Source organism: Nicotiana tomentosiformis, chromosome 6 (assembly GCF_000390325.3).
Source record: "Nicotiana tomentosiformis chromosome 6, ASM39032v3, whole genome shotgun sequence".
Lineage (NCBI taxonomy): Eukaryota > Viridiplantae > Streptophyta > Magnoliopsida > Solanales > Solanaceae > Nicotiana > Nicotiana tomentosiformis.
In genome coordinates, this window is record NC_090817.1 from 64777690 (window position 1) to 64803193 (window position 25504).

General features: G+C 36.5%; 3 protein-coding genes across 10 annotated transcripts; 1 reads left to right on the plus strand and 2 right to left on the minus strand.

The window, feature by feature from the left end:
• The first annotated feature begins 812 nt into the window (after positions 1–812).
• Positions 813–4679, plus strand: LOC104121166 (protein Ycf2). 6 transcript variants are annotated; one of them, XM_033652816.2, is made up of 5 exons: positions 813–1050; positions 1925–2537; positions 2688–2831; positions 3100–4344; positions 4430–4679. In XM_033652816.2, the coding sequence occupies exons 1-4, from the start codon at positions 937–939 to the stop codon at positions 4317–4319; spliced, it is 2091 nt and encodes a 696-aa protein (XP_033508707.2). In that variant the 5' UTR covers positions 813–936; the 3' UTR covers positions 4320–4344; positions 4430–4679. The 6 variants fall into 6 exon arrangements, with proteins under 6 accessions (XP_033508707.2, XP_009631385.2, XP_009631387.2 ...); XM_009633090.4 differs by having other exon boundaries at positions 3109–4344; XM_009633092.4 differs by having other exon boundaries at positions 2778–2831.
• An 839-nt stretch (positions 4680–5518) lies between these two features.
• LOC104121165 (uncharacterized) lies at positions 5519–13054 on the minus strand. 2 transcript variants are annotated; one of them, XM_009633088.4, is made up of 8 exons: positions 12806–13052; positions 11264–11408; positions 10660–10750; positions 9716–9831; positions 9118–9177; positions 8967–9032; positions 5985–6184; positions 5519–5906 (listed from the first exon to the last, which is right to left on the minus strand). In XM_009633088.4, the coding sequence occupies exons 3-7, from the start codon at positions 10742–10744 to the stop codon at positions 5993–5995; spliced, it is 519 nt and encodes a 172-aa protein (XP_009631383.1). In that variant the 5' UTR covers positions 10745–10750; positions 11264–11408; positions 12806–13052; the 3' UTR covers positions 5519–5906; positions 5985–5992. The 2 variants fall into 2 exon arrangements, with proteins under 2 accessions (XP_009631383.1, XP_009631382.1); XM_009633087.4 differs by lacking the exon at positions 11264–11408 and having other exon boundaries at positions 12806–13054.
• A 2056-nt stretch (positions 13055–15110) lies between these two features.
• LOC104103286 (ERAD-associated E3 ubiquitin-protein ligase HRD1B-like) lies at positions 15111–22599 on the minus strand. Of its 2 annotated transcripts, none has more exons than XR_011408611.1 (9): positions 22438–22599; positions 21387–21990; positions 20493–20669; positions 20188–20337; positions 19922–20112; positions 17946–18099; positions 16497–16602; positions 15732–16005; positions 15111–15439 (listed from the first exon to the last, which is right to left on the minus strand). XR_011408611.1 is itself a non-coding variant. In XM_070177425.1 (9 exons), the coding sequence occupies exons 2-9, from the start codon at positions 21917–21919 to the stop codon at positions 15423–15425; spliced, it is 1455 nt and encodes a 484-aa protein (XP_070033526.1). In that variant the 5' UTR covers positions 21920–21990; positions 22438–22575; the 3' UTR covers positions 15211–15422. The 2 variants fall into 2 exon arrangements, 1 of the variants encoding a protein (XP_070033526.1); XM_070177425.1 differs by having other exon boundaries at positions 15211–15439; positions 15879–16005; positions 22438–22575.
• Positions 22600–25504: the final 2905 nt, after the last annotated feature.

Consider the following 25504-nt stretch of genomic DNA (forward strand, 5'->3'; position numbering starts at 1 on the left):
CAAACTAAGCTTACCTCGTAATTTTTACAGCCGTAGAATCGACGACCAGGGTTATCTATGCTCCTTGAAATTACTAGTTCAGCTGCATATCCACATCGACAAAATGGACCTGAATTCTCCATTCAATATGAACCCTAATACGAGAATTGACAGAAGAATAATTATCTTACCTTATGAATTGTACTTTAATTTAACAAATATAACGAGCTTGAAAATATTAGATGTGGAAGGTGAAGATGGGGGTTGGATTTTTCGGTCTGAAAATGGTTGCCAAATAGCTTTTAATATAGGAAGGTGAAGTGGGCGTTAGGGTTAAGTAAATGGGCCCAATTCCAGTAAGTAGCAGTTGATATTTGTCAAGTGAGGCCAAAATTATCTTTTCACGTGCCGCATTGTTCGTGTTTCACACGTCCAAGATACTGGTCAAAAATGGTGTGTCATTGACACACTTTTGAAAGGTTTGGTGTGTAATATTAAATATGTGGTCAACATGTGTGTACCATAGATTTGAGTGGATGAGTAAACTATATATTTTGCCTAAAATAAATGAGTGAGTGTGGGACCAGGCTCATTTTTTAAATACTCTAAAAAAGGAGGACAATATTTGAAGATCAGCCCCTTATAGGCCAATTCCCATGCTTAGGGTTTACAAAGTCTCTCTCGGCGCAGCCCAAGGTTCAAAATTTTGAATCACGCTCCAACGGTCATTGTCATATTCACAAGAGTTCCTTCCTTCTCTGCCCCTACACAAGTAATAATATATATACCCCTTCTTTTTCCCATCACTCTCATCCCTACTCCCCCCCCCCCCCCCCCCCCACACAAGTAATAATATATACTCCATATACCCCTCCTTTTTCTCATCACTCTCATCCCTACTGCCCCCCACACAAGTAATTCATTGGGACGAATTCCAGTTTCATTTCAAGGGGAGAGATGGATTTCCACAGCCTTACAAGGAGAGAACTGCAAGCTCTTTGCAAGAAGAACAAAATCCCAGCTAACCTCACCAATGTCGCCATGGCCGACGCTCTTCAGTCCCTCGAGTTTGTAAGTTTCTTCTTTCAATTAAAAAGCTATATTTCCTGTTTTGTGAAATTGTTTAAATAAGATAGGCAGCATTTTAATTTCATTTCTGAATGATCTGAAAGGAATATTAGTAGTATCTCTTTTAAAATGTAAATAAGATAGGCGGCATTAACCTTTGATATTAGATTGAATCTGAGATTGTTAGGAAGCTCCAGTATGTTGATTTAATAATTTTGGGATTAATTATTGCTTAAAGTTAAAGTTAATTTTTATTTATTTATGTATTTAGTCTGCAAATGATTTATTGGTATCTAATTTCTATATTAACACTCCTTCATGTTTGTTGGATTGTGCCAACCACCAATTCTAAAAGCATAAACTATTGGAAACATTTTTTTAAATATTTGCTTATGTGTGCAACACCAATGATTAAGTTACGATATTGGAATGGATTAAGGCCCGAGGTTGGTTCTTAAGTGTTTTGTGCAACTCTCTATTGGAATAGCAGAGGCGGATTCAGGATTTGAATTTTATGAGTTCGAGTTCGAAATTCTACCACAACCCATTTGATTTGCTTGGTTCGCAATCTATTAATTGTATGTCGTATTTAGTGGATTCTTAAATACTATAAAGGTTTGAGCTAAAGCTAATGTGAATCCTTAAACTTATCAGTTAAGTCCGGCCCTGTGGAGCAGTATGGCTAAATCTACTCTTCTCCATGCCCCAAACCATAAACTTTTTTAATTATGATTCTATGTTCCCAAAATTATTGCCTAAGCTGTGCATGATTAGTACTTCCACAGTTGGATATCTATAGCTGCTTATAACATGTTCATGTAGTTGTACGTTGACATTGTACAATAGAAAGGAAATTCAGTATTATTTTTATATACAGGTTGATGGTATTGAAGAAATCTTGAGTTCATGTGAATCTGAAACCGCAAACTCATCCATGGAGTCTCCTGGGAAGTCAGAAATAGTAACAAGTGTACCTCGGACTTGTCGTCGAGCTACACAACAAAAGGCAATCAAACATGACCCAGAAACTTTGCAGACCTTGACTAGGAGTAGCTGCAGAACGAGAGGAAAGGTGGTCAGAGATGTAGATGAAGCCAAGAACGACCTGCATGAAACTCCTGCATTGCCGACTACCAGAAGAAGGGCTGCAGCAACTTCAGTTCGCGCTAAATTGGAATCCGCAATGAAGGAATGTGAACCAAAAGAGAAATTTGGGGATCAGATTGAGGGAAAAATGAAAGATGTGCCAAAGACACCAGCAGTTGTTCTAACTAGCCAAAGAAAGGAATTGAAGGCAAGTTCAGTTAGGCAAGTGTACAGTACTCGTCGATCAGCAAGGATAGCTGGGAAACCAATGCAGGAGAGCCCACAAGAGAATGAAATGTCAGGAACCCTTACATTTGATGCTTTTCCTGAAGAAACTGAGGAAAGTTTGGAGGTGGATTCTGAGCAGTATTCTATTCACAAGAATGAAGAAGTAGACAAAAATGGTAATGTCCGCAAGCACAAGTAATCCTTAACCTTTTTCTTTTCCTGAACATTACTTGGTGTCTAAGTTCTGACTGACAACTGCAGTACATGTATTGAATTGAAAACGTTAGAAAGTTTGGAGATCAATAATGTATCAGATATTGTATCAGGTCAATATTCAAATACCTTGGTACAAAATGAAATAGAAACTGAAGATGTTGTTCAACAAGAAAGTAACAATAACCTGGTTGTTGCGTTAGATACAAAAGCAGAAGAAGGCTCAGAGGAAGTACCACTTGGTCACAACAACAATGGTATGTATTGCTCTGTTCTCAGTGTATGTTGTTGTTTGCTCCAGTCTTCTGCATTACTATTTATATGAATTAACTTGTAGTCTATTTATTTTGATGGCTTATGTATACTGCTCAATTGGTAGAAAGATTCAAGAAAATGGTATCTGTTCTTCTGTCTACTTTTTGTATCAATTGTCTTATCACCATCTCTGTTGTATAGACAATCTCAGTTTACTTAGTACAGTGAATTGTTTCTTGCTTTGTGATAATTAAACAAAATTGTTTCTAGGATCTGAAGATGTGCATATGTCAATAACGGAGGAACTTGAGAATGGAAAAGAAATAGTATCTGAAGGAATGCAGTCTTTGAATGATGTTTCAGGAGCTAAAATAGAAGATTTTGGTGAAGAATCCATGGAAGAATCTGAAATTGATCAAGCTCAGGCTAAAACTGAAAAAGATTTTCAGAACAAAAGCCATAACTTGGGTGAAGATACCAAGAGAAGTTCAGATATCACTAGTGTGATCCTGATGAAGCAGCCGCATAAAAAGGACAAGCCCCATTGTGAAGAACCTGCAAGTGTCAATGCAGACACTAACATAGATTTCCATGAGGTGAATTCGTTGGGGCAATTCAACGATGAGGGGGAGGCTAAGGTGAGTGGAAGTCAGCAGTGTTTGAAAGATGCTTCCGAAGCTAACACAGAAGATGCTGGAGAAGAAGAGCCCATGGAAGAATATGAAGTTGATCATGCTGACGCTAATGTGGATAGTGCAGCTCATGGTCTGGAAGTTGCTGAAGAAGAACCCATGGAAGAATTTGATGTTGATCAAGCTGAGGCTAATGTAGATAGGGAAGCTGATGCTCTTGAAGTTGCCGGGGAAGAAGAATCCATGGAAGAATCTGAAGTTGATTATGCTGAGGCTAATGTGGATAATGCAGCTCATGGTCTTCCACCCTTGGCTTCTCTCACACCTGATGATGCTGCCCAGGAAGGTGAGTGCGAGGTTAAGGTGAGTGGAAGTCAGCAGTGTTTACATGTTTCAGATGTAGTTGCTGGAGAAGAATCCATGGAAGAATCTGAAATTGATCATGCTGCGATTAATGTGGATATTGCTGCTCATGCTCTTCCTCCCCTAGCTTCTCTCATACCTAATGCTGTCCCAGAACCAGTCTACAAAGGCATTGCTGGTAATGACAGTAAGCAATCTTTGCAAGATTTAACCTTGAGGAAGCTTACAAAGATGTTGAAAGAAAGAGCTACAGATCACAAAAGATCCTATGGAGAAGAACCTATGGAAGAATCTGAAATTGATCATGCTGCGATTAATGTGGATATTGCTGCTCATGCTTTTCCTCCCCTAGCTTCTCTCATACCTAATGCTGTCCCAGAACCAGTCTACAAAGGCATTGCTGGTAATGACAGTAAGCAATCTTTGCAAGATTTAAGCTTGAGGAAGCTTACAAAGATGTTGAAAGAAAGAGCTACAGATCACAAAAGATCCTAGTGGAAAGGAGGTTGCTAAAATCAAGGTAAGAACCATCAACTGATTCTTTTTAATTTGTGTGTTCCTTTCTTAAATGTGAAGTACAATTAAAGTGTTTTTTTGGTTCACAGGCGCCAAACTCAAGATCAGCCTTGCAAACACTTCCAGAAAATCCTTTGATCAGTGACACTGAAAATTAAACGCTTATTAAAGGCAGACAACTCCACCTGCCAGTGAATGAACTTTGAGCACGATGTTGGATCAGCCTTGCAAACCTTCTTGGTTTGCTACTTCAGAGATATATCAAAATTTTGATCGCTCTTGTTTTTGTATTCCTAGAGTTTTTCAAACTTATATATGGAAAGTAAAACTATTCATACATATTGCTCTTTGTCAATATCTCAACTACTTATGATTGATAACCAGCAAAATATCTATGAAACTAGTGTGAAGGAGGTGATATAACTTAAAGTGCACCCTCTAACACTAACAGTTGCAATCTTTCTTTGAAGGAAGATTGGATCCCCTATTCAAACTTGATAAGTTGGTTCTCCAGATGAGTTAAACACTTAGCATATTCGTTCACGTTGCATCCAGACTAGAACTGCAAGAAACATTGCCTTTCTTCTTAATTTCGACTTTTGACAGATTATATCAGTAAAGGGCGCCTGCAGAAATCAAACAAACTACATGTTTGGTGTGACATTGCTGAAAAAAACTTTTCTTTTACGCACTTCTTATAACTCAATACTCGTCTAGTAAAACCATCACCCAAAATCACATGAAGCAAAGAAGATTGTTGAAGGAAGGAAGAAGTGAAGTAAGAAGGAAAAGATGCGGCATAGTTAACAAACGCAATCCTAAAACAAACTCTCGACAAGGTTCAAGAAACTCATCGCCAAGCATAGAAAAGAACCATGTCAAATAAGTTGAAAATCATTTTAAGTTTATTATAAAAATGTAAAGATACATTATTAACATGCTCATCCATAGCTATTCCTTGACAATCAAGATTTTAAATGCCCTTCAGGTGGTCCTTTCATAAAACCATATTCCGCCAAAACAACTTAAGCAAGGGCAGAGCTATATTAGGAAATTCATCAAATATAAAACATTTAATTGTGAAATAAGTAACTAAGACGAGCTATGTGTTTAGTTCAGAACGCTTAATTGAGAAATGTTGACTTCAGCACATGAGTCTTTTATGAAGCATAACAGGATGACAAAAGGACTCCATTCATAAAAGTAGGAACATTTAAGGAAGAACTGGAATGATACATCTATAGGCACAAATTATTTTGGGAGCAGGGTGGATAAATTTGGCATGCTTTCAGTGTGGAATTACATACTGAAAATACTAAAAGTAGGCATCAACAGACACATTTCTAGTGTACGGGAAAGACCAATTGCAAGGCCCGTATTTCCGCATACAAAGAACCAAAAATCAAGCTTCACCTAGGCCAGGAATCAAGTGCCTAGTGTACTCCACTGCATCAGAAGCACAGACCCAAAAGTAAAGATTGTCAATGAGAGTTCAGGCGTTTCAATTTACAGACGACAAGGTATTCAGTTTTGTCCCTCAAAAGGGGAGGTTCTTCTTTTGTAAGCCTGCAAAAGCATATGAAAGTTAGATTAGCAGGTTATGGATGCCTGCAACACTCTTGAACATCCAGGCTAAGTGCAGACCTGATCAATCAGAAGGATGAAGTGCCCACTGAAGAGTACCCAGCGGCCTTGAGATCTTTCAGAGTGCTCGATAACCAGTCCAGTCCCTCATATAGGCCATCCCCACGAAGAGCACACGTGCCTTGAATATGCCATTTTCGGCTTTTTAGATCATAAAGACCAAGGCCTTCACACACTTCCATTGGGGTCATTGCTCCTTTCTGGACCAAAATTTGGAGAGAAAAAAAAGTTCAAGATTATAAAACTATGTGGCACAAGTGGAGAAGATGGAAAGGGGATAGAGGGGTGTGTATACACACACACATACATAGACTAGGAGAGACTTGAAGAGATTCGCCTCATTTCCACAAATTCTTTTAGATAGAAAACTGAATTATGGGCAAAACCCCCTCCAATATCATTTCCTAATGACATGAGAAGGAAAAAAATTGGATGCTTATCCACCCAACGAAAAAGAGAAAGAAGAGAGGATTAAAGGTGAATGACAGTCATCCTTCTTTTACTTCACCTCCTACCATACACCTTTTTACCCAGCAGTCATAATGCAACAGAAAAGTGACATAAGCAGAAACCACAAGCATAATAAAATTGGCATGCAGATTATGTATGAGATGGAAAGAGAAAGTGGGAGGTGGGAGTGGCCTCCGTGGTGGACAAGATGCGGGAAGCAAAGGCTGAGATGGTTCGGACATGTGAAGAGGAGATGCACAAATGCCCCAGTGAGGAGGGTGAGAGGTTAGCTATAGTGGCCAAGGAGAGGTAGAGGTAGGCTGAAAAAGTATTAAAGATAGATGATTAGGCAGGACATGGCACATCTTCAGCTTGCCAAGGACATGACCCTGGATGGGAGGGTGTCGAGATCGAGGATTAGGGTAACAGGTTAGTAAATAGTCGAGCATAATTCTTTTTCGTACCTGTATTGCTTTTCTATAGATGTAGTACTAGTGTATTCTCGTATTTCCTATTCTTAGATTTCTAATACTACATGTTTTCTTTTGCTTCGGCTATCATTTTTCTGGTTGTGATTACTGCTTCTCTTTAATACAACTGCAATACATTTTCTTTGATCCTGCAGTTGCTAGTTGGTTAATTGTGGCAATTCGTTATTCCTCACCTGCATGTTTGCTTTGTTACCTGCCACATCATCTTATTGCTAAAGTTCATGGTCATGCCTGGACTAGCTACATGAAAATTCTCATTTGTCTTTTTGCACCCAGAATTAATAAATAAATAAACAAAAACTAGTATAGATTCCAACCAAGAGTAAAACTTGGAAAAATATGCTGGAATCCATATTATCCTGCTCTTTTTTGAGAAAAATAACATTATATATCAGTTGCAAAAAGGTTGTGTAGAACCAATTTACATTCCAAATGAAGCAACAAGATGTCCTTGCTCTTCTTACAAGGATTCTATAATTATAATCAAAGATTCAGCATCATCTAGGAATTCTTACTTACACCAAAAAATAAAATAAGAGCAGACAATTCATCTTAATTATTTTGCACCTAATTACTTTCCATATTATTCTGCTCTTACAAGGCCAAGTAATATTTCCTGCCAAACCATTATTGCTTGTTGGAAAAATTCCATTAGGTCATAGCCCTTCGCACCTTTCCCACCATTCCCTTTGGATCAACGTAGGTAATCTGTTGCTAAGACTCAATCGATCAATCAATCAACTAATACTCAATCTCAAAACTAGTTGGGGTCGGCTACATGAATCCTCTATATCTATTTTGCTTTGATCAAACCCATTTCATTTCAATTACTATTAATTTGTTTTTAGGGAAATTAGAGGTTCTCTGAGTCCCACACTTGTCTCTATACTGTCCTACACGACTTCAATCAAACAAAAAGGACTTCTGGCCGCAATGAGGGGTTCTCCGAAGCTACATAATCTCTAAATCCCCTACTTATATCTATACTAATTCGTACAAGTCTCTGACCTTATTATAAAGGCTCCCTTTATGAATATGTTAAACCTGAGGCCGAACTTTCACTCCCATATAAAATTGTTGGTCTCACAACCGTTTCATAGAACTTCCATTTCACTTTATTAGGCATCTGCCGATTGCATAACACTATGGTAGCACTCATCCATTTCAGTCATCCTATTCTAATTCTATGTATTACATCTTTATTTATTATACTATCCTTCTGACAGATGGAATCTAGATATCAGAATTATAATTAGGAACTGCAGATTGACTCCTAAGAAGCAACAGTTGCAGATGTTGCTTTTTCTGCTGGCAATTTGGAGTTAAAGAAGAGGTAACGCTATATAATGATGTGAAACTTTCCCAAAGTAATGACATAGTCCTTGTGAATGGGTTGCATTGATAACCATCGAGGGTTAATACTTCAAGAAATTCAGCTTGACTTTCCACTTCAAAGAACCTATTCTTCATGAAAAAGTCATATATCTTCTATAATTGATCAGTCACGAGAAATAAACATTTAGAGTTGCAGACCAGTTAGGCAGAGCCCAAACAATTCAATGGTTATGAAGGTCTACTTTCGGAAGGTTTTGGTCAGAAAGGATAAGGAAAGAGGAGGAGCTGCTTCTTAGTTCTCGTATTAGTATGCTTTGGTGAGGTAAAATAACACGAGCATCTGCCTGACGAGATACAGACCACACCAATTTGTTTTCACTAACCAAGCACCAGAATACATCACATGCCAGCTCTGGATCACGCACAGGGAAGTTCAATAAACAAAACAGCATGTTAAAGCTTACAGAGGCCAGGACATAAGATATGCAAAATCTTTGAGTATCTTCTGTTATCTTTAAGAAATGTAATTATATCGTAAAAGCAGCACTAGGAAAGTTGAAATCTTTGAGTATCTATTGTCTTGGATTTATTTAGCAGTTTTCACCTATTAGTTTATGCTCCGACATTACATAAAGAGAGAAAATAAGATAACAAGCAACTAATTGTGTTTTGTTGATGCACAAGCCAACTGATATGACAAACTTACCATGTCCTGCTTATTAGCGAAAACCAAGATCACAGCATTAAGCATAAAAGGATCTCTGATGATGGCCTGAGAACACATTAAGAATGAGATTTCATTAGGTAAGTCACCAAGAAGTACCTGAATCAAAGAGATAAAGGTTCAAAAAAGGAACCTGAAACTCTTGCCTCGCCTTTCCGATTCTCTCTCGATCCAAAGAGTCAATGACGTAAATCTGTACACAATAAAACAATTCGTAAACAGATATAGTTACCATTTTACAGAGACAGGATGTGCAAGCAGTTAAAGATAGGATAGTTCATATAAAAGGGAAGATGTAGGTTTGGTTTTTGATATGGGAGTGGACTTACGTATTAGTAATGACATGTTCATATGATATATCACATTCACACATTTTCTCATTTAGAATATCTTCTAACTCTTCGAGGAATTAATCTTCCTATTTGGCTTTTAGGTAGTACTACCTGTGAAGAAAAAGAGGAGGGAAAATTCACCCTCTTTTTCTAACTAAAAGAGGGAAAATTCACCTTTCCCTCTCGCATTTAATTATACTAAAATTAAACTCAGCAGTAGATGCATAGAAGTCAGCAGCAGCAACAACAACAACAACAACAGACCCAGTGTAATCCCACAAGTGGGGTTTGGGGAGGGTAGTATGTACGCAGACCTTACCCCTACCTTCAATAAGGTAGAGAGGCTGTTTCCGAGATGCATAGAAGTCGACGCAGATACAATATAATATACATAGTTACCAGTCCATCCGTGTTATTAAAGTAATGCCTCCAGAGTGGCCTTAATTTCTCTTGTCCACCAACGTCCCACACAGTAAAAATCACATTCTTGTACTGGACTTTTTCTACATTGAAACCTGCATGCCATGCATATTCAATCAGCTATTACATAGACAGACATTCACTTGATGTCACAGTGTAATTACTCATTTCTGTAAAACTTTGCAATATTCCAAACAGGAAGGAATTTCCATTGCTAGATTTGAGATTCCAATTTGTGCCTTCTGCAACCACTACAATGTCATCTTAAGTGACGGCCTAAAAAGTACCTTCTTTGAGTGTTGATGTGGTTAATGAAGTTTTTAACTACCTCTAGCATGGCCTATTAAAGTACCTTCTTTGTAACAAGTGTTGATGCAATCTTCAATGAACTAAGAATACTTCTCAGACAAAAGATTGCACATGTAGTTCTTCAAGTAATAGAGATCTACTTTACTTTGTGAACTGAAATAGTGCAAAATCAACAATACTCAGCAATCCCTACCTTACACATCTATTAACATCAACCATATCCTAGGTAATGAAAAAATCCCATTTTCTCTGACAATTCATTAATAATCTACCAAGTATCTATTTAATAAGGAAAAGCATATTTATTGCCACAAATTCGGATATACATTCTGAATATTGAAGGAAACAACCCCCTATTAGCTATGTAGGGTGCTCATAAAATCTATCATATATTTCAGATCTTGGTGCTTTTTATATTTTTTACATTTGACATTGATAGGTCATATTACAGTTAGTTAAAACCTCAAATTCGTCAAGCAATCAAGAAATTTAAAAAAAATACAAATTGTCTAGTTGAGAACAATGTTGATGCAAGCAGATCCTGAATTGAAGCTCCAATTACACATTTTAATAACCAAGTGCCACACCGCTGAGATTTAAAGCAATTTGCATACCAATAGTAGGAACTGTAGACAGAACTTCTCCTATATGCAGCTTGTATAATATAGTTGTTTTTCCAGCCGCATCCAGCCCTAACATTACAACCTATGCCAAGCAAATCATAGAAAACATAGCAAAAATGTATAAGATATTGTACACATACGACAAGAATAATCTGCTAAAAAAATAATCAGAGACAAAAGTCATGCAGTGAACATAAGTCCATGACCTATGAAAACTGATTGCATGGATGATAAGAAATAAGCATCACTTGCATATTTAAACCTGCTACGAAATCTACCAACTTCTAGTAATTATTCTCAATAGAGGGGGTAAAAGTCATTGGGGAAACAAATTGGTTTTGCCTCCAAGAAACTCTTCCATTCCCTTCCCCCAAACCCCTCCCTATGCTGTCAACAATGTGGGCACTGCATTATAGACTAATAACCTAAGGCAGAAGATTCATGTGAGATAGAACCTCATACAAAAATTTTGATGATTACCTATTTGAAAAGAAAAAATTAAGGATGATGGCAAAGACCAGATCATATCTGACAAATTGAAGGTGTCTAATGATCTAAAGATGGCCATTTTAGGTTCTTTGCATGTTTACTCAACCTGCTTTAGAGGTCCTTTGCAGAACTGGGAGATCCCTCAGCAATATCAAGCCACTTGGTAGCTGGCACTCTGCACTATGTGGAAAATCATCCTAGAGGAAAAGGAATGGTATTGAAGGGAGCAGGACTATAACTTTTTATTCCACCTACATAGGACATAAATGGGTACCATTAGATTATTCTCACCGGTTCTTACTGAACTAGCTTCAGTGCATATTATTGTCTATTTTAATGAATTCAATTTTAGTATTTAGAGAAAAACATGTAATTTAAGTAAATTACAAGACCGGGTTTAAACATTAGTTACAGCAGTGCATTTAATTGAAGTCAGAAAGGAAGCAACCTGAGAAGCACAGCAACTGCACTAATGAACAAGAACCACCACTAACAGCAACGTGCCAAAAGGAAGAAAACAGTAATGTGCTAATGAAGAAAAGTTGATAAATGGAAGTTGTCCCCCAAAAAAAGAGAATCATAATTGCCATTTGTTATGAGGGCTTCCTTTATCTGTTTCCAACAGACAACTTTCTGTTAAGGCACCAATATTTAACTTTATCTTCTAAGTACTTATACTCAATTTGCTCCCTCAATGGCAAGTCTTTTAACCCTCAGATGTTGGGATAGGCGATAAACAAAGAAATCAACCCCAAGTTCTCCAACTCACGTAGACACATACAAAGAACAAATCATTTCACAGATTGGTGAACTCTATGTATGTCAACCAGTTCCTATACAATAAAATGAAAGCTACTCTTTCTCTGTTCAGAAAAATCACAATATACAACTATTATGAAAACCCAGCTGATAGTTTCTCCATAAGCCGCATGAAGACGCTTTAAAGCTAAATTCAACCCTGCATATTACATTCATTCCTCAGCAACCTCAAACATGTTAATACTTTATATCACTCAATTTCCACAAAAATATATAGCCCGTGTGTTATATACTTAAGATTGTGAATGCCAAGATTCAAGTTGTAGCATCCACTCAGGAATGACCAAGCAAAAAAAAAAGTATAAAATGTTGGAGTGGGAGCTATTAAATAGTAAGGAAATTGAAGAACTCGTCCTTAATACCTTGAGAACAGAAAATCCCAAAAAAATGGAGTAAAACCTCAAATTAATAATCATAAGAAACCTTTACAACAACTATATATAACTCCTACCCCAAAATTCCTAACCTAGACAAGACTCTTAATTAAGGTAAGACTAAAAGAGGTATTTTCAAGACCTCTTTTCTTGCGCGCACCTCCACTGATGACTGGTCCATAAGGTAACTGCTTCTTAATTAAGGTAACAGTCCAATAGCTAAAAAAGAAAAACTAAATATAGCTAAAAATAGAAAAAATTATCGTCTCTTAACTCAGACACGGATCAAAAGTCACGGTCACTTAAGATTAACACAATCATGAACCAAAGTAAGTGGAATTGGGAAGTATATGGAACTTAAATTGGCAAAAATCATAAGTGATGAAATTTAATTACAAATTGGAAAAATAAAAAGGGGAGTCGGAAACTATAAAAGTGTGTGCTTGGGCATTTACCCTCATCTCAGAGTTGCCGAAGAAGGTATCAAATAACTTGCGAAAGGCTTGTCCCATTCCGCCTTATGTTTTCTCCAAAAGCGAATCAGATGAATTGGAGAGTGAGACGTGAAGGATCCAAGCTATTCCATAACTATAATTTGATGATCGATTTGAGAAACAGAAGAAACGCTCCTTGTTGAGAAGGTAGCGCTCTTTTTCCTTTGTTTTTTGAGTTTCTTTGATTCTTTCTTTTCCTTTTTTTATTTATTATTATATTCCTTGATGCCATTGTTTTTTATTTCCGTCATGGAAATGGATTACTTTTGCAAGTTGCAAATATGGTCTTTAACTAATACTCGTACTACTTTGGATCAATTATTTGTTATACATTTCCATGTCACTGTACATTTTTGAGGCGTTAACATTTATATTCCCCAAGTAAAAATATTGTACTAATATATAGTCATATGATGGGGATATAATTTCATTTCATATTACTTTTCTTAGAGTCATGTTATAAATATAATAACCAATATTCAACTCATTAGGATAATAATATTCGGCTGTCCACTATAGAGAAGAGGTTACATTTGAACCTTGCACTAGTGTGAACTTCAGTTATATCATGATTATTGTTGTTCTATTTAACTTTGCGTCAGAATTATTCAAATTATCAAAATTTAATGGATTTCTTTACAAATGATAATGTTCTAGTTGTCTTGAATCTTAGGATATATTCCTTCTTTTGAAAAGAGCCAAAATTGTCCGTGAACTATTGACTTAGGATCAAATTTACCCTATGTCCACCTATCGGTCCTAAAATGCGTTAATTTTTCGGTTCGTTTATACCCTTATGACTAACCGTCAACTCTCAAATAAAAATAATATTTAATTAATTATGACGTGGCAATTTCCTATAGGCTCTGCTTAAAACTCCATCCCATATCTATTTAATAACCTACCCACTGAAACAATAACCCGCCCTGGCTGATCCTTATTTGGGGTGTCCTTGCTAAGATGACAATGCGTTGTTTTAATTCCTCTATGGCATATTCCATAAACTACAAGCTTCTAGTAACTTCTGTTGAATCGATGCAAAATTGAAACTTCAATGGAGTTCTGAGAACCCAAATGAAGGCCTATGTGATCATGCTGTCCTTTTCCTACCAATTTCTCTTTACTCTTTAATCCAAGTATGGACTTGACCTTCCAGTATGGAGGTCTTCTGTTTTATTAATTAACACGTACATCACTTTTATTTTTCACGCTAAACTAGAGTTTGTAAAGAATGACAATCGTGTGAAGCTCGGTCTTAATGCTCAAGGTGCTCTAGGCGATGCTGGTTGGTACTGCATTCGCACGATCTTGTTGCTAATGGAACCAAATTACCAAAGGAAATATGTAGATCAATGACTTTGTAGTTTTGTATCAAGAAAATATTGCTCCATTTTACACAGTGGAAAATTCGGTATGAGGTGAATGTTTGTTAGCAATTGGTCCTACACCATGTGAGCAAAAAGTCAGCACACATCTTCTCCTCAAGAGGCTCTCATGGTAAAGGAGTTCCCGAACTTGGTTGGAAGTATCAAAGGGGAAGGTTGTAAACCTGAGAAGAAGTGGCCAACAGTTAGTAGAACGACACCCCAAAATGATTTTCCCGGTAATATTGTGGAATTTTCGGGTTTTAGTCGTGGGTAGGTTATTAAATAGATATGGGATGGAGTTTTAAGCAGAGCCAATAGAAAGTTGTCACGTCATAATTAAATAAATATTATTTTTATTTGGGAGTTGACTGTTAGTCATAAGGACATAAGCGAGCCAAAAAGCTAATGTTAGGGGCATTTTTGGACCGATAGGTGGACGTAGGGTAAATTTGACCCTAAGCCGGGGACAGTTTTGGCCCTTTTCCATTCTTCTTTAATAAGATTAACTCCCTACTTCCAAGAATTGTATACATCCTGGGTTCTTGGTGCTTATTGTTCTAGTTTCTTAACTATTATATATGTGATATAAGTTTGAATTAGCCCTTGCAGCCAAACACTTCAAGCCTTGTTTTTTAACTCCTACATATCCTATTTTCCCAATACCAATGAGTTGTGTTCGAGTGACACAGTAAGTTTAAATCCAACTGAAAATTTTAATCAATAGTCACTTGTACAAAACTGTCATTTTCTATAAGAGGAAAACGAAGGCATTTTATTATATATATTAGAAAAAAAGAATTAGTGGAATATATATATAGTAACTGCGTCTACAGGGAACATGTTGGGAAGCAATGGGACCAGAATTATTATTGCATAGAAAATATCCATTAAACTATATAGAACTACATTCAACAAGTTGACTGCAATAAAAGCGAGTTGGGAACAAGCTAGAGGAATCACCAACTTATACATTATTCTGACAAATAAGATCTCTGAATCTGCAGAACAAATGAGAGAGAACCATTTGCTTTCTCAAAAAATGAGTTTGTGCCAATTTCCCTTGCATATCACTGACCAAATATCATACTTACTGCATCTCTATGAGAAAATGCACCACTATTTCCACCAGTAAACAATCATTATTTCCTCACAACAAGCCAATGCCCTGTACATATAACACCTATTCCTGGTGCTGAAATAAGGAGGCCAATTCAAGAACCTGTCTGACCTGCAAGACAGTTTTGGTTTGAAGTTGGCATTTATGATAAAGATAGCACAATGGAAGTTTGCTGTATGTTATGAGTTTAAGGATGAACAAATATTATTAATGCGCATTTGATACTGATAATTTCAGCTTTCCTGATCTTGTGCTAAAATATAAACATTCCTGACACCTGTTTACCTAGTTTGCTAATGGACCAAATTCAGTTAAATGATAAGTGAAGTGGAGACTCTACAGGGATGCAAGAGGAGATCCTCGAGAACCAAATACATCACAAGACAGAAATCATCTCTCTTACCAGCAATATAACTATTTCCAGATCGCTAGAGAAAACACAACTGACAGATCCTCTAACAAATAGCATTGTTCAGCTGCCATTCTAACTGAATGTCCACAATTCAACTTGCACTTTATATACAGATGATCAAGCCTTAAGTATCTGCACCTTCAGCCTGTCCTTTTTGAGAACTCTCAAACGAAATTGCTTTTCCCTTGACATCTGAAGCTCCTACAGCAGCAGCTGCTTTCTGTGTCTTTGAACTCCGTAGAAGCATGAGCTGGCTTCGCAGAACCTGGATTCACAAATGAAGTTTCCTTACATATATGATATAATAACAAGGCTTTCTGTGAAAGATCAAATAAGAAAAAAGTTTACCAGAAAAAGAAAGGCTAAGAAGAAACAATCTTAAAAAATGAGACTCTAATCCGCTACAATGTGACCTTATACAGGCTGAAGCTATACATCAATTTCATTTCTGATCAAGAAGGCTATACATCAAATTTCTTTTTTGATCAACAAGGCTATACATCAATTTCAAGGCTATTCATCAATTTCCAGCGCTCTATGGTCCACGCTTATCTCAACAAGGCTATACATCATTCCACAGATAATAAATTTCAAGAAGTTCAAAATACGGTAAGACAAACAGAATATTGAACTACACCTAGAAATTATCTCAAAAATGATTAGTGCATATAGAAATTAGCAATCCATCAGAGTAATAGGAGCACGATATTACAAACATAAAAGAGAGAAACCAATCAACCAGAAAAACTTCCTTACCTCAATCTGCTGCTGTAAGAATATCCTATGGGCCTCGAGTTGAGTATCTGAAGTACTAAGGTTGTTCCAAGAACTATCTCCAAAAGGCATGTTAGCACCAAGATAGCTGAGTATTGAGAACATTAATTAGAGGTCTTGCACTATGTTTATAAGAACTAAGAAATTTACTAGGAAATAAAAAAAGAGAACTACTGATGTGTGGCTATAATTATATATTTTTAGTGCATTACTTACTTTACATTTTAAGTGCTTTAATGCTAAACTATACTATATTTGTGCTTAATTGAGTTTATTTTATTTGTAGGTACGTTGAACACGAAATTGGGAGGAAAGTAGAGATTTTATGTGTATTTTATGCACTACAAGAATGGCTCATGATTATGTCCATGCAATTGGAGACAAAAGAAAACAAATATAAATTAAAAGAAGCAAAAGAAGACAAAAGAACAAATTGAAAAAAGAGAAAACGTGAATGGGAAAGTTTGGCAGAAAGAATCAAAATTCAAAGTGAAGCAGAAAGCAGCAGGCGACGCGAAGGGTAAAGCTCGCGTTAGAGCTTGCGTCGCCTTGTCTCCAATCCTTATCCTTGTTAATTGATAGTTTTACTGCTTTCTAGTATTTGTTAGTTAATTAGATAAAAATAAACATTATAATCTTTATAATTAGGAAATTGTTTGGACTTGTGTTTCTTAGCGATGTTGAACAACTGTAGCTAAGCCTTAGTTCTTTGTGGGATTCGACTTCGGACTTGTAAACCGGATTATATTTGCAACGACCGCTTAGTCCTTTTTATAAGGCATAGTTGGGCGTGATCAACCAACCCCTCGTCAGCTGCCAAAAAAAGAGAGAGAAAAAGGGGCGGGATGGTACACTATCAAAAACTAGAAGTGGTAACCACCACTCTGCATCTACCACCAGTTCACACCACATGATCAAGGAAATACATATTGGAAGTCATTTCTCATGCGAGTTATGGACAACTTAATTAGCATTCACCTGCTATAAAGTTAAGGGTTCCATGACAAGCCAAATCTCCAATGGAACGCATTCAATATAAAGCAGACCCACAACATGACAAGTGCTTATGTGAATATCTTCAAAGGGATGCGAATGACATACGTTAAATGACAACTCATGATTCCCTTCTCCCTTCATTTCAAATGGACCGCATACTTTTGAATTTGCAGAGAGTGTTATTCGTTAATGTTAATCAAGAAAACAAGTGGAGCAAAACGAGATTACCGATTGGAAAAAATTACTTTGATTTGTTAGAAATAGAAAGGAGACCATGTTCCATTGAAAACATGGAGAAGTGTCAATTTAACTATGCTTATCAAGGAAGATAGTCAGGTAGGTTTCACCATTTACATGCACTCCTGAGGGAAAGGTCTCATAAATATGCAAAGAAAATGAGCAATACAATGTTGACGTAGAAGAGATAATTAATACCAGGGTAGCATCTGTGCAGAAGGATAAACAATGGACTTCTCATAAATTGCAGCAGCAGCAGCTGCAGCTTGGAGTCTAGCCTGGTGCTGGCTAACATGGCTGTTTGTCCTGGGATCTGCTTGCGAACCTTGAGATGTAAAACTTGTTCCTGGGCCTATTAGAGATTACCGGAGTGTTTAGTGAATAGATACCAGAACATTCATCACTTTGTACAAAGAAATACCCAAGTTTCCAATAGCTATAGATGAGTTTCTATAAGCACGACATCTTTTAAGAAAAGAAATAACAGATGACAATTAACAAGTAGGGACACAATTATTTAGTGTGCATCAAAAGAACTATTCCTTTTAAAATATAAAACAATTTATTCCACTACAATCACGTTATCTTCACTTATAATCAACAAATTTCAGCTGAAGTTTAATGCTCAAAACAGCTTATCATACTACATTATAAGTATGAAGCCCCAAAGTGAAAAGTCAAAAGACTAAAAAAAACCTTTAGATATTGAAAGATATTTTTGCCCTTGAAGTAAGTATTGTTTCAAAAATATTTTGACAAAAAATGTAAATACACATTTAACAAAAATAATTAAAAATAAAAAAGAAAAAGTTCAATAAAGATAACAAAAAATAAACTAAAATAGGAAGTATGCAAAACGTAGGCCGTTCAGATGACCAAAAACGTGAACCTATTCAGCTGGCCAACTTTTAATAAGGCCATCTATATTAATAAGACCTTTGAAGGTGTATTAAAGCTCAAGAGTGAAACAACCAACTACTAAGAACAAAAGAGTCAACCGTTACCCTTCAGTGCGTTAGTCCTTCAAAATTAGTATACAAATACGTTAAAAAGTATTTCGTAGGAGTAAATAATAATGATTGGTAAATTTCCCCAACCTTTGAACTTTCAGGTGACCCATTTTGGCTATTAATTTGTTCGGGTTATACCTTCGGCTCTTCTAAAAGCTCATGTTTCAGTAATATTTTTCAACATACTTCTCTATGCCTTACTTAATGTTGTGATCATTACCGTTGCTTGCCTTTTAGCCTAGAGAAAGGTTTCCTTGGTACTAAGACTACAAGACATTGTAGATCCTCTGTCATGTTTCAATTTTATCTTTTTATGCCTGCTAAATTGCTAGTGCATTACATATGAAAGATGACAGTTTTATATCCTCTGAGCATATTGTATCGAGGCTTCTTATTTTTCCTGTATTATTTTGAGTTTTTGGAGATTCAGAGATGTCTAGACTGATCTTTTTTCTTTCAGTTGTTGTATCTTCTATTTTTACTTAGTTTGTTCTATGTGTTGCATGGACCCCCATAATTTTCTTCTTATTTTCTCATTTTAGTCAGCTGGCAGACATGCCTCTTCGCTTCCTTTCAGTTATTTCTTTTGCAAGAAACTAATTATCGGTGTCAAATCTCAATAGCCATAAGAATATAATCATGCTCAAGAGCCTCTAAAAAGTTTCAGCCAGTTGAAACCTGAAATCCATATCACGCGATTCACTAGGTAGAATGCAGCCACATCTTAAGAATGCATGGTTTAGTCCAGTTTCAGCAATGGGGGTTGTTGGGGTTGCCACCGTAGATTGATAGTTCTCTTTGAAACTTATTAGCAGCTAAATATACAAAAGCGCCAATCTGAGGACTTCTGAAAGTTACGGTTACTTCCTGAATTAGTTATACAGAATTAACATTCATCATCTTTGGGAAATTAAATTTTTTCCTTAAATTTTATTTTGTAACTCACACGCAATTTTTATTTGGTTCTCAAAAAGTTTGTATTCATTGATAAAAGTGCCCAGAAACTAGTTACAAGGAAATGGGTAATTTAAACTCGATTCTACTATAGCAAAAAGCCATGTTGAGCAACATTTTAGAAAACTAAGCATCAATTTCCAGGCGTCATTCAAACTTACTTATTACAGTTGATACACAATATAAAGAATGGCAAATTATAGGTGATACCTTGCTGAGCATATCGAGATCCTGCAACATCAGTCCCATTTTCAGGTGGTACAACAAGGGCTCTGCATGTAGGACATGTGTGCTGACGTTCTAGCCATGACCGGAGGCAATTAACATGAAAGAGATGTCCACAAACAAGTTTCTTGGCAGTGGTCATCTCCTCACGACAAATGATACAGATGGTATCACCTCTGCAAGAGCATTAAATGTAACCATAATGATGAAGAAACCATATGAACCAAGGCTCCAATAAGTGAGCAACTTACCCATTGAGCTCTTCCGGTGTAGCATCTGGAAAACGATCATTCATATTTGAAGTGATTTTTCGATAGCGTATGTAATCAGCAACTCGACTCTTGAAGTTGCGGAATGTCTCATAAAGTTCCCGAATCAAGTGCAGAGGCACACCATAATTGCTGAAAGTTCAGGAAAATAAATAAAAATAAACGAAGACAACAGGAAGAAAATGACCTTTTTCTCTATTTTGGACACTCTCCTTAGACTAATCAATCAAACAGGAGGAAGAAAGGAGGAGGGGGAGCAGAAGAAAATAAAATAAAATTTGACTTACATGAAAATCATGAGGAAGAAGCACATGTACATGGTCAAGTGGAGCAAGTCCCGAATAAGCTCCAAGTAGAAAGTATATACGGCCTTCCTCTCCCATTGTCCTTCCATAAGCATGTCACATACATGGAATGTATATTTCACAAATGTTGCAACAGTTGTTGTAGTGAGTATCATGTACCTGAGAGATAATGACAAAAAGGTAAAAGGTTAAACTTCACTTAGGAGCTGGATATGGGATACAGATAATTAATATGATCAAACTGTACTTGGTAAAACGATAGCAGCTATATGGTCAAACTGCACTTGGTGGCCAGAGTTACTAACGTGATTCCAGCATACATCAGGTGGAAAAACCATTTTGAAGTAAGCACACCCGTGAAAGGTCCTCGTGATGGATCTTCTATTGTCACCATAAAAGGTAAAATATGCACAAAAGCTATGATGAATGAGCCAGGAATGACAATTGACTAGCATTAATGATTAACATTCAGGTCTGAAATGATACCTGCTTTAATGGTGAATTTCAAAGCATCTATGTCTAGTTTGAATATAAACAACGAAAGAACTGCATCAAAAAGATAAACAGCATTTGCAGGTGCAAAGATCCAACACCCTCCCTTTACCAAACCCAGTACAAATCAAATTATCTTTGAAAAAGTGTCATATATCCCCATGCCCCCAGCCCAACTAAGTGTTTATTTAAGGCAAAGGCATGAAACGTGCTTGTATAACTCGATCTAATGGTATCCAGTCTAATGAAGCTCTACACTGTCGCCTGGCATGTATCTAAAATGTGTCCAAAAGCACGACTAGACTAGCAGTAGAACTTTAAGAATCGTAGCACATATTCAGATGGAAAAAAAGACTAGAAATAAATTAGAACAACATGACTTACTCAAATGCAAAGAAGAGAGAAACAGAAGCCTGTCTTGTCTGTATCAAATGGTTCATGTAGTTGTACAAAAAGATACTATCAATGAGGAGGAGGAAGCCCATGAAAGAGACTATTCGAATGTGGGACAACTTAGTAACCGCTGGAGTTGTTTCAATATACTCAACCCGTTTCTGAGCCAACCAATGCAAAGACTTGATAAACAATAGTCCGGTAACCATGGCAAGAAAAATCACAGAGAAGTCTTGGCGGAAAATAGTAATTGCAAAAAGTATTTCCATGAGTTCCCGCCATGATTGTTCATTTAGCCTCTCCACCTCTGCCTCCCGAAGAGTACCAAGGAAAACTTTCTTGGTTAGCTGCCATAAAATGCACATAATGGCCAGACCCATGTTGAGGAGAAGCACCAGACTGATCTTAGATGTCGATAAATAAACCATTGCTGGGTAAAACTGGCCTCTACTGCTAAAGGGATGATAAATGACAGCTAGTGTAGCCATTACACTAAGCCCCGCATAAGTTTGTAGTCTCATCATTTTTTCTTAACCCTGTCACACAAACAGCCGACCCCAACTTTATTTGGGACTAAGGCGTAATTGTTGTTGTCCTGTCACACAAATACTATTCTGTCAATTAACAAGCTTTCAAGATGGATACAATCTTATTACTTTCTTTATCTCAAATGTCAGACCTATATATTGTGGGAAAACAAGCATAAATGTCAATAGATAGCCTTCAACATATATACACGCGTAAAACTTATCAGTCTGATAATTATTACTGGTGATCTTCGTTTTCTATAACCAGAACCTGAATAAAGTTGATATCGTTTAATGAGGTTTACCATATTTAAGTTCAAATGTAAAGTTTTCTAAATCGACCCCCTCGTAATTTAGGACCTAATGAGAAATAAATACACAACTTAGGAACACATGTGAGAACTCCGAAATAACTTGAAAATAATAGATTACTATTACAGAGTTTTAGAAGAAAGGTAAAGATGATGAATTAATCTATAAAATAAATCCTCGTGTTTATGTCAAGTAGAATTTACCTGTTAAGTTGCCTTATCTTCCTAGAGATTGTAAATTGTTTCTATTGGTATTTATGAGATAAATATGATTGGTTAGCGATTTCAACTTTTGATAGCCATAGCAGGGGAGTGGGAGAAGGAGCAACGAGTTTTATGTGCTATTCAACTTTTGATAACCATAGCAGGGGAGTGGGAGGAGGAGCAAGGAGTTTTATGTGCTATGTGCGTCATTGTGTAAGAACTACCCAATTGTTCTTTGCCACGTATGTGCAAAAAAATTACTTTAGTTTGTAAAAAAAAAATCGCAATTACAATTTTATTCTAACCAAATTGGATAAACTAATCTCAAATTTCATCCCTTATAATTTACAATATTACAGGTCATCCCTTATTTTAATTACGGAAAAGGACCAGATCTGCCCCTTTACTATCAGAAATTAGTTATGAGTAACCTAATTTATATTTTCCTTCACTATCCACCCATGTTGTTACCCATTTTAATATTTTTATCCCTACAACTAACGGACTCTTTTAGTAAGACCCATGGCACGATATGAAATAACCTAACCATCTACCCATTTACCCCACCCAATCGGCCCGACCCGATAGCCCCAATTCAGCAACACCAAGAGAGGTCCAACAATGCAGTCGCCTCCCTCTTCTCTGATTCCACTGGGGCATCCAACTGCCCCCAAATTTTATTTTAACATATTTCACCACAAGCTGCAAATTAGAGTTCAGCCATTCATAAATTATTTTTAGATCCTAAGATATAGAGCAATAACCAATTATATCCTAAATCTATTTCAATCAATGTGATCTCCTAGTTATTTATTTTCTAAGCTATTATAAACCTTTCCGTTCTAATTGCTCTTTCCCAGTTATACTTTTTTTTTTATTGCCACCACCTCGTCGTGGCCTTCTCTCCCCTCGTGTACAAACATGACAAATGTGTAACCACACAATTTTCATAAGTCATGGTTTACCAGTACCTTCCATGAAAAATAGAGAATTCACAAAAATATTGAGCCAAAATTCTATCTTGGGGAAGAAAGATAGAAAAAGAAAAAAAACACAATCATGGAAAACCATACAATTACAAAGGAATCTTCTCAGGGAGGAGGGCGGGATGTGGTGGTGAAAATTTTTGTTTTACCTCACTCTCTCGAGTCTAATGAAGTCTGGTAGTCTGTTTGTACTGATTATGCTTTTATATTTGCTACCAAAAAAAGAAATAAAAAAATACTCATGCGGGCCGTTGGAGGTTTAAGCTTCAATCTCAAATTCTTTCCTCTATACAATACATTGCCTTTCTTTGCTAAAATTTGTTTAAATGGAATTTGGGGGCAGTTGAAGGCATCGGCGGAATCAAAGAAGAGGGAGGCGATTGACGTTGTTGAACCTCTCTTGGTGTTGCTGAATTGGGCTATCGGGTCAGACTGATTAGGTGGGATAAATGGGTAGATGGTTAAGTTGTTTCATATCGTGCCACGTGTCATACTAAAAGGGTCTGTTAGTTGTAGGGGCAAAAATATTAAAATAGGTAACAATAGGAAAGTATAGTAGAGGAAAGTATAATGGATAACTAATTTCTGATAGTAAAGGGATAAAAAAGATGACAGTTTTGTTTCCGTTTTAATTATTTTATAATAATTTTCTTAATACATTTATTTTTAACCCTTAAAGAGTGTGATATGATTGATTTGTCCTTTCTAATACACTATTTTCATTAATTAGTTCTGCAAATATTTCTTTTTCTATAAAAAAAAATTCCTTATTCTTCTTAGTTCTCACCATTGATGATCTTATTATTCCGGCGCGCTGTCGAGATTAATCACCATTGTCGGTTACCGTTATGGAGACTATCTATTTCCACTCTCATATATTTATCTTTATATTTCCGGAGACCATTTGTTTCCCCAAGCCAGTTTTTCCCTTTAATTTGTTCTTTTCATCCAATGAAATAATTTTTTTCCCTTAACATTATTCGAAAGGAAATCAACAAAAACAATCTTATACTTATTTCAATCATCATGACATCCACTATTACTTTCTTGTGGTATGTGTATGATCTGGTGCTTGGAGTTGCTTTTATAGTGTGTATTGATTTAGTCTTTTTCAAATAAAATCTTTTATTAGACAAAAGTGTTTGCAAAATTAATTAAACAAAAGATTATATTACAATGGATAAATTAGTCATATCACACTCTTTAAGAATTTAAAATAAATATCTTAAAAGAATTGTTACAAAAATTTTAAAATAAGGGAGGTACCCGTAATTAGAGGTGTCAATGGTTCGGTTCAGCCGATTATTTTGTATAAAATATGTACCTTACCAATTTTTCGGTTATTCTATTTTGTATAACCAAAATTAAACTTTTCAAAACCGTCCTAATCATCTTTTCGGTATCGGTACGATTCAGTTAATTTTCGATATTTTTCTTAAAATGTCATGTAAGAGTCGCTAATAAAAGTTAGAACGCGATAAAATGCGTACTTACTTTGTGTCGCGATCCAAAATCCCAACATGTCGTGATGACGCCTAACACACTTGCTAGGCAAGCCGACAATCGCATAACAACTAAATATTTGAATAAAATACGTTTTAATAAACTCAACAATGAAAAAATCTCATAAATATATGAAACAACAACAACCCAGTATAATCCCACTAGTGGAGTCTGGGAGGGTAATGTGTACGCAGACCTTACCCCTACCCTGGGGTAGAGAGGCTATTTCCGATAGACCCTTAGCTCCCTCCCTCTAAGAACTCCTCACCTTGCTCTTGGGGTGACTCGAACTCACAACCTCTTGGTTAGAAGTGGAGGGTGCTCACCAGTAGAGCAACCCCCTCTTGTCCATAAATATGTGAAACAAATAACTGAAATGCTACTACAACCACCCCAAAATCTGGTGTCAGCGAGTACATGAGCACTACTAAGTATCAGCATAACCAAAACTCTAGTACAATTGTCTGAGTAATAGAATAATACTGAAGAAAATAAAAGAAAGGAGAGTCAAGGTTTGCGAGCGGCATAACAGCTACCTCAAAGTCTCCGAGTAGGTACTAGCACGGATTTAGCAATCA